General features: G+C 43.3%; 1 protein-coding gene across 4 annotated transcripts in view; it reads left to right on the forward strand.

Annotated features, from left to right (window-relative positions):
- The window catches only part of SLC8A3 (solute carrier family 8 member A3), a 123012-nt gene that overhangs the window by 84069 nt on the left and 25120 nt on the right, over positions 1–13823 (forward strand). For 2 of the 4 annotated variants that reach the window (XM_033146767.1, XM_033146775.1), the window contains exon 2: positions 9286–9389. In XM_033146767.1, coding sequence (XP_033002658.1) covers positions 9286–9389 — 104 coding nt within the window. Of the gene's footprint in view, positions 1–5009; positions 5117–9285; positions 9390–13823 lie in introns of those variants that run through there. The other 2 variants (XM_033146784.1, XM_033146757.1) reach the window with 2 other exon arrangements.

Raw genomic sequence — 13823 nt, forward strand, 5'->3', positions numbered from 1 at the left:
GGGAAGACAGAGAGCATTACACAAAGTGCCCACCTGAGAGGCAGCTGGAATTCAGTGTTTGTGAGTGAGAGCCAATCCAAGTGCTCTTTGGATCTCTCGCTTTTCATTCAGGAGAATGCAACTGTCAAACTTGCTAGGTTGAAAATTTCTCCTGTGCTTGAGTCCAGCTCAATTAATTTCAAAAGATTGTCATGACACTCTCATGGCGGAGTGTCACAGAGCCCCTTCTCTGTTGTTCTCTTTTTTGTGCCTGCTTGTCACACCTTTTGTAGTAACATGACATCTTCACATAATGTTGTCTCTCTTTCTGGCTCTCCATCTCCATATGCTGCTCTTTGGGAAGTGCCGGGCATGGGTGACCATGGTGCAAGGTAGCAATGTGTTCCTTTTTTATCAAATTAGGTATCACTGGTTTCTTTTTCATTTGCTTTTCCTTTTAACATGAAACATTATCATTATCATTGTGATTGAAAGCTAGACACCGAAAAACCCTGAGCAACTGCAATCAGAGCTGTTGACTCCAACTTGTTTGCGGGATTCATAATAGCATAAGAACTGCCCTGCTGGGTCAGACTAAGTTCCATCTAGTCCAGTATTTCCAGTAGTTGCCAACCAGATGTCTTTGGGTGTGCTGTTTTCTCCCAGCATCCAGACGTATGTTGCCCTGTATGTATGTAGAGACTGTGTTTGATTATTGTGACTAATCACTCCTGCAGATGGGCGAATTTGTCCATTCTGATTTTTTCTCAGCTTCTAATGTTTCTATTCTTAGGTTCAGGTCTCTATATCTCCACATCAGTTTGCTAATTATTTTTTTAAATTATAATTCCTTAGGAAAATTCATCGAGATGTTGGTGGAAATTTCTCCCAATTATACATATTTTTGCACAACCGTTTTCAACAATGCAATGCCTTTTTCTGTGTTCTTTTCCAATAACACGTTCATTTTATGAACCGTTTACCCTACCGTATGCCTTTTTTTGTACACATTACAAGGCTTAACAGCTGCTTTGCAAAATTCAGAGAAGGGCACATTTCAATGGATGGCATGCTGTTTTGGGAAGTATAAATTAGTTAGACTTGCCTTTGAATATGAACTGAATTGAATTTCTCTTCCATCCCTCAGAAAAACCCAGGTTTGCAGAAGTACCGTATTTTTTCATGTATAAGACTAGGTTTCCCCCCCTAAAAATAATGTCAAAAATTAGGGGGCGTATTATACATGGATACATCTCCCCCCATTTTCTTAAATCTGTCCCCCAAAATAGGGGGTGTCTTATACCTGGGGGCGTCTTACGGACAGAAAAATATGGTACATTAAGGAAACAGGTAAAAATCCCGAAATGACTCAGTAGTCTAGATCAACTGGAAAAGAAGAGTGGAAAGTTGGTGGTGAGGAACAGAATGGCATGTTGGAGGAGGGCATGGCTGACTGGAACCCTGAAAAGGAATCCTTCTATTAGGAGATAAGAATATGCTGCAGTGTTTTGTTGCAGGTCACACTTTGCACCTAATAGTGCTGACTGTAAGTGCTGAGAAGTATAGAAGCATAGAATTGTAGGGTTAGAAGACACCAGAAGGGTCATCTAGTCCAGTCCTTGCAATGCAGGAATCTCAAGTAAAGCATCCATGAAAAATTGCATACAAAAATATGTTTATTAGGAGATATTTTCATGAGGACTTTTTTTTTAAAGTTGCAAACTGATATGAAAGTATGGTGAAATGAACTTAAGATTGGATAAATGACAAACTGAGAGAAATTGAAACTATTCACACATCCTTAAGTTATCCCCATCGTCCTGATACTTTTCCTCTTGTTCCTCGGTGGTCCTGTTTTGTCTCAGCACTCACCACCCGAGTTTGGTATTAGAGGGTGATGGAGAGGGGTAGGAATCCAACCTTTCTATACTGTTTATTTATAAGTTACACAGGAAGGTCAATAAATTAGTGGAAAGAGTAAGCTGTTTTTCATTTGGTACTTTATCTTGTGCTGCAAGTTGGTGATTACTAGCATTTAGATTAGTTTTTTTTTAACCAGTTACTCAATATAATAGACTACTGAAGCTGCCACCAAGTGATAAATCTTCACACATTCCATTTCGTTTCTCTTGATAATCGCAACAGTCTCTTGTAAATTTGAGCACACGAAGCACCATCTTTTTTGTTTTTATTCTTCTTCTGATTATCTTGGATCAGGTCTTCAGCTCATTGTATTTGATCGCAGTAACCCAAGAAAAATATGAAAGATGCAATGAAATATTGCTTAAACAGAGTTAATTAACTTACCTCAGTTTTGGATTCACAACCAGTATTGTGGGAGCAAAACATTTCATAGCATTCGCTTGCATTTGTTCCTTGTTACCCTTGCCTCACGTAACCCACCCACCCCCCATCTCAAATCCAACTTGAAGCTCCTTGAGGCAGAGACCATGCTTTTGCTTATCTGTCAAGCTCCAACACTGTACACTGTGCTTTGTAAGTGAGAAAATAAGAGCATGCATGTTGCCCACATGAGTCAGGTAAAGGGGTCCTAATGCAGGAAGTTGGGGTTCAGTAATATTTAAGGTGGCATATTCTTATTGATGTATTCCAGTCTCAATTAAATTTATTTTGAAAGTGGGAGTTTCTCAAGAGATAAATTTCAGCCCTAAGATAGATTCCAAGACAGCACCATCTGTTTACTTGCTGGCAGCATGCCACAGATAGGTGATTGATAGATAGATAGATATGCAGTGCTTTTGGGGGGGGGTATGCAGGGGTATGCATACCCCTAAAATTTTTGTGAATCTAAGTTTAGCCTCATTGAGGGGCAGTATTTCAATATGAGTAGTAAAATTAGAGTACCCCTAAACATTTTGTTTTATTTTTTAGAAAAAAGCACCGTTTATATGTAAGGCACTTTCTGCTTCACATTGAGTGTTTGCAAATTCAACATAACATATAGGATGAGAAAATCTTGGGGTCATTAATGACTAAATAAGGTGACAGGACTGGAACCCTTTTTTTTGTTTGCAACAAGGAGGAAACCATCCATTTCCCGAGTTTGTTATCCAATTCAAATAGTTGTTTTTCAAACAATTTAAAACACAGTCTTCTCCAGCAGTGCTGTCTGTGACTGTTGGTAGTTCTAGTTCAAAACATCTGGAAGGTACCAGATTGGGGGAGACTGATTTAGAGCTTGATGGATGAGCCCCTGAAGAAGGAATTCAAAGGCTCTTGGTAGCGTTTCCATAGAGATTTTACTAACTTTCCTGAAGCAAATTGTTACCTTTATGTTGGACTTTAATGTTGGGAGGAACTTCTGAATATTTTGGTTATCTACCCAGAGGAAAGCAGCTTTGCCTCCCTCCCCCCCCCCCCCACTTTTTCTACTTCCTTAGTGGTGATTTATTTTCATATTTTGCAGCCAGGTTCTTTCCTTCCTCAGTTCCCCAATGAAGCGCTGTCTTGCTACCACCATAATAATTTGCTTAAGGTTCGCTGTTGCAAGTTACGCAAGCAGTTCCTTTAGAAGTCCTCAGGAGAAGTTTTGAAACTGTTTCAAGACTATCAGAAGTGAAGAACTAGAGTCTTTGGTTATTTCAAAACAAGCCTGGAAATAGAAGTAGCAACAGATCAAGGGATGGCTGACATGCAACAGTGTGCCTTTAATTTTTGAAAACAGTGGTGGTGGGTGGTTGCTTGCATGACAGAACATTTCCCCCTTGCATCCCTCCCCTGAATTTGTTCTGTGGTTCCCCCAAGTATCTGGAACAGGTTTGGAGACAGCATGGGGTACACATGGGGGGGGGGGGTTAGGAGGAAATCTACCATTATTTACTTTTACTTTATTCATGTAAAAATAAATAGCTTGCCTTCATCATTTTAGACATTCATTAGCACACACAGAGAAGTGGAAGAGAGTGCACTAATGCAGGATTCACTTGAAGTGCAAATGGTAGCTTTGGGGGGACTGATTTTTGCTGCAAATACAGAAAGAGCTTTTTTTTAAAAAATTACCCCACCCCACCCCATGGTTCTGAGACTGCTCTGGCTTTCCTGTAATTGCTATTTTACATTATGAGAAATGTGCACATCAATTGCATTCACACAATTAATGTCATGTCTAGTTTGGCCCTGAGTCACATTCAACAGATCTAGTTAATGAAGTAACACTGTCTGCCTTTATTGTCTGAACACAACATGCACTTTACAGGGGTATGAGTATTTGCGTTTAAAATAAAGAAAAATCAAAGGTATACTATAGTTTAAAGGCCAACGATGAGGATCTATATGCCAAGGAACAGGTGTGATTTCTTGCAGATTTTTAGCGTTAATAGAGTTCTAACATTTTTCTCCTACTGACACCTTTCTTATACTGACACTTTTATACAAACAAACTTTGGTGTGGAATGTCCCGATCTTATGATATTTTCAGAATCTTTGCTTACTTGGTTTTAAAAAAACAAAACAAAATCAAAAGTGTTAAAATGAATAGTGTTCTGTAGCCTTGATGCAAAATAAAATGTTTTCATTTCTAGCCAACTGAATTGTGTCATAAATTTCTGAAATTTTCCATTTTAAAAATGTAGTGGGTGATTAAAAATTACCTTTCCATTTGTGATATGCTATTTAATTTTTTAAACTCAGAGTTAACAATGCATCTTAAATGTCCAGTTTGAGTTGCATAAGTTAACCCTTGTGTATACACAGTGGTGTGCAAATGCCTTCTGATATTAATCCTATGACAACAAGGTTTTAGATGTAAACAGAGGACTGAGCATATGAGTAGATTTTGCAAAAAGAACAAATTTTAGCACTGTGGGGCCAGCGTCTGGTGCCAATGTTCTGTCAGACTAGCTAGCTGCCCAGCAAAAGGTTTAAATCTCGACTGTGTTTTGCCACTCGTAATGGGTGAGTAAGCTTTGACCATCTAAAATCTCTCTTTGGCTTCTCTCTCCCTCTCTTGACCCAGCTTGCCTCCCCGCCCCTTCTCCCCATTATGACACTTATTATTTTTCCATTCACAGCAAAACTATTCACATCAAGTTAATTGATGATGAGGAGTATGAGAAAAACAAGACTTTCTTCATTGAGCTGATGGGCCCACGCATGGTGGATATGAGTTTACAGAAAGGTGTAGTACTGGTTCTCCCAACTAACATTAACACTCTTCTTTCCTCTTTCTCTCGTCTCCTTGCCTTTCTTTTCTCACTCTCTATAGTCTCTTTTTGTTTTCCAACTGCTCAATCCTTAACACTGCTGTGTATGCACAACCTGTCACATGGTACTGATGGGAGCTAGCAAGACAATGCATTCTAGGTCTGGGGAAGGTTGTGTGCCTGTGGTGTGTGTGGCTTATGAATGTCAGCGCACATTCTTGGAATAACTAGACACTGGGGTTTTCAGTGTTCCATCATAAAGTAAATCTGTGTATTTCTTGAAGCTCTTTCCGTGAAGCTGTCCTCACAAACAGCATTTGCTCCTTGGCATTCCAGGCAACACCCTGAAGTCTGCAAAGCACAATGGTCAGCACACTGCTTTGCAAGAGTAACTGTTTAGTTCTTTGCAAAAGGAAGAGTTTCACGAATCAGTTTTGTCTAGCCGTTAAAAAAATGATATTTCTACTTACTGGATTTTGGGCATAATAGATAATATTGCAGTCAGTGGTGATATCATGAACAAATAGAAATTCAGGCTACATGCTTCCAATATTTCCACATTTCACTGTGTGCAACATGCTCTTGTGCCATTCTTGTGTGCTCCTGACCTTATGCCAATGCCACTCTCCTTGCCAATAAGGCCACAGATTCTACCCAATGGTTGCACTTTTATTTCAACTCCACGTTGGTTCCATAGACCCAAAAGAAAACCTCTCTACATCTGTTGAAGTGTGATTATGCAGAGGTCGATTAGGCTGTGAACAGGAGCGGTGGGGTTGGGGCTGTGCAAACACGGCAGCAGAGCCAGTCCAGGGCTCCTGCTAGTGTGTCCATGCATCAGGGCCAGCCCATCCAAGAGGCAAGGTGAGGTGACCACCTCAGGCAGCAGGATCCACAGGGGCAGCAGATCTGGCTTCCAAACAATGTATATCTTGCTGCTGTACTCCTTGGAGGCCAGATCTGCCACCTCCTCGGCAGCCCATCCCCAGCGCTGCCTCTGCAGCAACATCTTCATGAGTAGGAGACACTGCTGGTCTCTTCCCACCCCCAGGGAATAAATGGCCAGGGCTGCCCTCTGGGGTCTCTTGAGCTCTGCACCCGCCTGGTGTGATTCAGAGTGGGCCCCTGCCCACCCCCGACTGCCTTTGATTCCCACTTTAACCATCAAATAAGGTTGAGTTTATCCCTGCCCTTGTTCCCAACGTAGATCCTCAGTCACCCCTACCTGCCTGGCAGGGGCACCTTTTGTAGTTCAACATGTCTTAAGCTGGCCCTGCCATGCAGCCTTGACCGTGCTGTTGTCTTGCCCAAGCCCTGTCCAGGTAAGCCATAGGGATGGCAATGTCTAGATGGTTGCTCCATCCCACTGGCCGCGACTGGCTGAGAAAATGATCTGGCATGATTCCCCCAATGGCAGCATAGCTGAACAGTGATTTTTCCCTTGGCCTACCCAATACATCTCTGTGTGTGCTCTCTCGCTGTCACACACACACCCCATGCACTGCTCTTTGTTCCATTTGGCCTCAATTTCCAAATGCACTTCTTTTACCCTCATGACTTCTTTCCAGATTAACACAGAGGCAGAGTCGCAGTGTAACATTTTGCATTTTAAGAAAAGGTTAGATGCAACACCTAAATGTTGTTCCACATCTGTTTCCCCGCTGAGCCACTCAGGAGCCCAACTTCAGGGTCTCCTCCTTCACACAATTATTTTGATGTTGACCTGACATCTTTGTGACCAGGACTGTTTCTGAGCAGTGCCTTGGAGGCTGTCAACATCACCCTGGAGGCAGAAGTGTAGATGTGGGAACAGCGGCAACATACACAGCTACCTAAACCCCTTCTTCCTTAGAGGCCTTTTCAATACACATAGAGAGACTTCACCAGAAAATGGTGGCAGCCTGCTGCACCTGACTGTGCTGTGGGAATTGAGAGTGTTTTAAGCAATGCGACCCTAAAAAACACATTTGAGCTCTTCTCACTCTTGGTGCCATGTATTAATTTGGCAGAGAATTCAGAAGAGAGTATCTGCCGCTGCCAGGGTAGATTTTTCATTTGCGTTAGGAGCCAATTTAAGCCTCATATGTGGAAATGCCCTGAGATAGGTGTCTGACAAAAGTCTTGACTGCTATTTATTTGTCTCTCAGAGTTGCTTCTGATATTCTTCACATTACAAAGGCCTGCGTCAGATGGTAGCTACTTTGTGCCACTTACCTTACCTATGTGTGGTTTCAAAATGTAAGGAATGAAATTTTCACATCTGCTTCTCCCGAACAAGTAACTAGGAGGGATTGTGTTAGAACTGGCCTAAGAGCTCTAATAGGAAGCCCCAGGGACATTACAGGAAAATCTCCAGGGGGAAAGAGAAAGTAGGAAATGATCAATTTTCTTCCTTTTTGACACATTTGACAGAATAAAAGCAACCATAGTGTTACCATTAGCCCTTTTCTGCTGCAGCCTTAGTGTTAACATAATGTACCATTAGGAAGGGAAAGAATCAAGTCAGTGAAGTTTGTAAAAGTCATTTAAACTGCATTCTCACCAGCGTCTCTTTTTTGAATGAAAATTACATGCTTACCTGGTTGCATTGCATTCTGCCCTTAACCTTGTAACACTGAATTTCATGAACACTGAGCAGCACCTAGGGTTGCCATATTTCAAAAAGAAAAAAAAACAGGACACCCCGAAAGTTGTTGAATTTTATTTATTTATTTATTTTTACAAAAAACACCCAAGAAACTTGATTTTTTTCAATTGACTTGCCTAAGATCCAAGTGCCGCCTTCCGGAAATCCCCCCTGGACGTCAATTCCACCTTTGAAATCCTGGTAATGTCCGGGGGTGGGGATCCAGATGTATGGCAGCCCTAAAGGACCCCTGACTGTTAGGTCCAGTCGTGGACGACTCTGGGGTTGTGGCGCTCATCTTGCTCTACAGGCCAAGGGAGCCGGCGTTTGTCCGCAGACAGCTTCCGGGTCATGTGGCCAGCATGACTAAGCCGCTTCTGGCGAACCAGAGCAGCACATGGAAACACTTTACGTTCCCGCCGGAGTGGTACCTATTTATCTACCCTAGCAGCAACTCATTCAGCAAAAGCAAATTTCTCAGCCACAGTAGGCACTTCCAGCCCCCACAAAAAAAACCCAGGTAAGCATATCAGATCCTGGCCTGGTTGGCATTAAGCTTAACTATGATTTAAAGCTGAATGAGAAACATGCTGGTGCCCAGTGCAAAAATTGCAAGCACTTTAATCCCCTCACGCTCCTGCTGCCGCCACACCGCCAGGAACTAAGCCATGGTTTGTCTTAGCATTACATCCAAACCGAGGCTTGTATTCTCCAAACAAACCACGAGCTGTAACTAAGGTTTCTTCTTGGATTCCATCGCAAGGTTTGTTTGAGGAAAACAAACTACAGGCCAGAGTTCAGGCATAATGCTGATGGATTCATTCTCAGCAAGAGCAGAGAAGGAGCCAAGCAGCTGCAGTTTTAGCTCCATGCACCAATAAAACTGTAAACCATAGACCTGTAAAATGGACCTGCAACTGCAGGCGTGTGTTTTTAAAGGAAAGGGGGAAAGTCAGTGTGTGTCTTCTCGGAGCAAGAGAACTACCATAGATGGAAAGGGCTGTGCATGTGTGTACGTCTATGTGTGTATGCTAATGTATCCATGCTCCCCACCAAAGACCAAACCTGATATTATAAAATGTGTGTGTGAGAGAAAAATTGGCTCTTCTCCTAAAATATATGTGTGTCTAGAGCTCTCTTGTGCCTATGGACATTTTTGATTGGCTATTGTCGAGCCAGCTGACGAGCTGTTATTACCATGTGACACTCAACTAAATGTGCTGCAGAAATCACCTTCCACTAACCATCAACAAGGACCAGGTTCCCTTTCCTCCCAGCCCTCTGCCCCTCCCAGCCCTCCTTTCCTCCTCTAACGTTCTCCGACTCACCTAAAGATCAGCTACGACCAGCGTGCCATAGAAAGCCAGTGAAAGGGCTGCCGCAGGCAGTGGCAGGAGTGGGAATGGTGCATGTGGGAATGGTGTGGCGGTGGAGGTGCTGCCGCTTGCTGCTGTTGCTGCATCTGCTCCCAACCAGGCAACCCACTGTACACACATGTCTTTCTTGTTGTCCCTACAGGAAGACCGTAAGGGTTAATATAGTAGATGAGGAGGAATACGAAAGGCAGGAGAATTTCTTCATTGCCCTTGGTGAACCGAAATGGATGGAACGAGGAATATCAGGTGTGAGATTCTTTTTGGAAAAACAAACAAAAGAAACCCAAATCTGCAAAAAAAAGTAATCTTTTTGCACTCCCCCCCCCAATCTTTTTTCTCTTTCGTTTTTACACGGACCAAGTTTTATTCCTTTCCCTCCTATATTCTCGCTCTCACCCTGTTTCGGTCCCATCTCTGAGTTTTTGAGCCTAGCTTATTTCGGATCCTCCTTCCGTGCAGTGTTTGTGCCTTTCAGGCCGTGTGAGCTGCGTGTGTTTGAACCGTTTCTTCTCTTTCTTTCTATCTATCTATCTCTCTCTCGCTCGCTCGCTTTCTTCCCCCTTTCGGTGACATCTTTGGCCTTCTCCTGTTTCCCTCTCCCTCATGCCGAGACTGAAAGCACTTTCCCAACCCCAACCCTCTCCCCCCCCCAAAAAAAGAATGCAACTTGCATGGCTGCCTTTTCAGCTTCCTCCCCAGTTCTGTATCTTGCACAGTCTTTTCCGCTGCCTCCTCCTCCTCCTTGCTCCTTTTCTGTGGCATAACTTGCAGTGGATGACTTTGGGTGCTGGTGAATTTTTATTTTTCAACACCTACAGCTGGAATTATAATGAACGGGTTCTGTCATAATAATGACAATGAGCATTTGCATTCTGTTTGCTTCTTCGGTGCAAAAAATCTGACAGCCCGGCAAGGAAAAATTATACTTTTATTAATAAAACTTCACAGCTCTAACATTAGGAACTCGCTAAACATTCTGGTTAGTTGGCAGATGAAAATGAAGCTGACTGCACATCAGCAACAGAGGAGTCTGTTGATTTTGGAAGTTAAACCATCTTCTGAGGCGTCACTCCTAGGCCTGTTTATGTGCATGTGGCGGGCACCCATCTCAAAAGGGCAAGCAAACGAGGATCTAACCAAGGGTTTTCACACAGCTCCTCTTCATTTCAGTGGGTCTTGCCAGGGGGGTCCCAGTGTACCAAACCGCTGACCAAAGCGAGCAGCATCCTATACCACTGAATGCAGAAGTCTTGAGAAGGCAGAGATAAACTCACCTTTAAAGTATTTTTTTTAATTTATAACAAAGCATGCATTAAACATTTTAGATCAATAAATTGCATTTCCTAGTATAACACATATTGTACAAACAAATCAAGTTCTCTTGGCTTTATGGTTAAATAAATTGATGCTTTTGTACAGCCGTTTTTTTTAAAAAAAGTGACATTAAATAATGGTTCTCCAATATAATAATAATAATAATAATAATAATAATAATAATAATAATAATTAATAATATACTGGGGAGACATTTTTGTTGGCTCTTCTAAAAAAAAAAAAAACAGGCTGCAAAATTTTAAAGCAACCGTTCCTTCAAGCATAAATCCAGAAGAGCTAGATTTGTTTGTGTATGGTAATCCTGCCCTATTCTGAGGGTTCATAATGCAATATTAAACAAAGAAATTAAAACTGTGTGGTGAAACTGCTCAAGTGTTTTACATCAAGTATTTTAAGCTATTTTTTTAAAAAATAAAGCCTCTCCAATGCTTACTCATAACCCCCTGAATCCAATCCTCCTGATCCACTTCTTTGCCTCTCAGCTAAGGGAATGCCAACCTTCCATCAATGCTTCTTCTCCCTCTCGCAGGTCTGTTACTGGCACCTTATAAGCTCTACCTTTCTTCCCCAGCCCAGCCTTTCCAAATGCACTTCAGCAACAGTATCCACAACAACAACCCTGTTAGCTTTTTCCTTGGTTCTGCTATTTCTATACTCTTGATTCTTCCCTTCCATATAACCTCTGCGAAGAAAGTGTCATGCCAGAGAAAGTGAAGGGAGATCTGTGATGGATCTCCCCTTGGTTTCTTCACAGCTAAACTTTGCTATGGAGCGACCCAATGTCAAGTCAAGCCCCCAGTGGGGGGGGGGGGGTAGAGAGCTAATGAATTGCCTGCCTGTTGTGCCCCATGGGGCAAACAGCATCTTTTGGAAGGGGGTTGGTTTATTTCACATGTCATGGGGAGACAACTTCCTCATCCTGTGCTCTGGTCACTGTCCAACTCGAGCCACCTCATGGGTGCTTTTAGGTACGGATAAAAATCAGAGGAGGTCCAGTCCCAGATCTCCTACCATATCATCTAGTTGGCCCTAACCGTTCATCTTTAATAACAATGTGGCAGAGACAAATTCAGCAAGGACTGAAGCTCAGTGATAGAGCACATGCTGTACATGCAGAAAGTCTTGGTTCAATCCCTGCATCTCCCGGTCAAGTTGGGAAAGACTCATGCCTGAAACTCTGGAGAGCTGCTGCCAGTCAGTGTCAACAGTGCTAAGGTAGATGGACCAATGGCCTGACTTTGTATAAGGCAGCTTTCTATGCTGCTCCTACTGAGGCGGCCACACATGTTGCTGCTACTACTGTACCATTATTACAGGGACACATGCCCCTTCCAGGGTTTGAGCCTAGAGAATGTACAACTACACAGGTGGAGTCTTGGCCACTTCCTGGGTTGGAGAGACTGTGTGGAAATAAGAACAGGTGTTGATAGCTCTGTTATCCTTTGTGTGAATTTGTATTTTAATGTTTATTTCACTCTGCCAAGTTATTTGGTAGAGAAATGAGGCTGAACCAATGTGCGCCTCTTCCTTCCCTCTCTCCCGGATTAACTGTTCATCCTATTTAGATAAATTCATCCTATAAGATGTTCAATCTTTGTTACCCTCCAGGCTTCTACTGTATTAGCTAAATTGAATTAAATTGTATTTTGTGAGCTCCTCAGCCATTTTACGTTTGAATTCCCTTCAGAATTATTGGCTGTAACTATGTTCGGCCCTCATAATCATGTGCGTTATCAGTTTCCAGACATTTCCCTCTTTTGTAATCTCATTCTGTGACAATGCCCCCCACGCAACACCTGAAAAGATTAGGCCTGAGGTGGGTATCCTCTTTCTCTTTCATTTGTAGCTTGGTAAGGAACCCAGGAATCAGAACCCACCAGCAAATAGGCCTCTTCTTTCCAATGCACATTTGCGTGTTTAGACCTTTTACCTTTCCCCATAAATAAATTCACACAAGAGTCAAATATTTGGTTTGGTTTTTGGCAGAAATTTAGGCCACAACTTTATTGATTACAATCAAGTGAGTGGTTGCATAGGTTCTGGTTCGACTAACTCCCTGCACCCATGCAGCCAGCGCTGTCCCAGAGCCATGTTCATAGGACAGCCAAGGATGAACACCAGGGACAGCTGATGGTTGTTGTTGTTCAGTCGTTCAGTCGTGTCTGACTCTTCGTGACCCCATGGACCAGAGCACGCCAGGCACGCCTATCCTTCACTGCCTCTCGCAGTTTGGCCAACTCCATGGACAAAGACAACAGGACAGCTGATGGAGGGAGCACCAAATAGCCACCCTGATGTCCCCTGGACTCGGGCATGGGCCAAACCCCTTTCGGGGTTTGCCAAACCAGTGAGTCCCCGGATTCCTTTACCAGAATACCCTACATTGCATAGGTGTGGCCACATCACATGCCACGCCCGTCACCTGAACCAGAGCCTATCCGCAACCTTACAAGTTGTGACAATTTGCTATGCGGCAGGCAAAACCCAAATGGCATCAGCCAAGTGGGGAAAATTCCTACTGTGCCCCTGCCCCAAAAGCAGGCGACACAAAACGGCATAGCAAGGTCAAGCACAAGCCCTAAATATAGGGAGAGGTGGGCGGGTGTTCCAATGTGATAGCCCCAAAGAGGAAGCTCGTAAGACTCACATGGGTTATATAGGTCCCGCACTGCTCCTTTTCTAGAGGACCCTATTGGTCAGATTGAGCCCAAACAACGCGGGGCCCACCTATCAGGGGTTGTGGCTATTCCAAGATTACCCACCCACAACACTGGGTCAGGTGGCCAGGTTGCACCACAACATGTGCTCTCTTTAATGGAGGACCCGCTTTGTGATAACAAATGCAAAACAACAACCACCACCAAGAGTTTGTTGAACTTCTTGTTGTTAGAGCTAGAAATGGGTTGCCGCCTTCTCCTTTCCACTGATTGGCTCCAAGGCTTCCCAATCTCATTCTGCAGTCCCATGGTTCTATATGTTTCCCTCATCTGCAGTGACAGGGACCAAACAGTTGTTGGCGAAACATAACAGGGCCTAGAAGCCTTCCAGCAGATTGTATTACCTTTCTGGTTGCCCTACTGTCAGTACCTTTTGACTGTCCCTCCAGTAAATCCAGACTCCCCACCCCCTTGCTAGGAAGATGACATTTTTTCACTGGGCTGTTAACTCATTTGATGGCTTGAGTGTCACATTAGTTGACAACTGGGGTCTAGGTTTCCTTTTACTTTGTCAGCCCCCCAGGGAAATTTGGGCTGGATATTCCCTTCACACAGCAGTTTCGACACTTCAGCATTAGAGGGGCTGCAGCACCAGGTCTCCTTTTTCAGTCAGGGTGCTCCAAAGTCT

The sequence above is a fragment of the Lacerta agilis genome, chromosome 1 (assembly GCF_009819535.1).
Source record: "Lacerta agilis isolate rLacAgi1 chromosome 1, rLacAgi1.pri, whole genome shotgun sequence".
NCBI lineage: Eukaryota > Metazoa > Chordata > Lepidosauria > Squamata > Lacertidae > Lacerta > Lacerta agilis.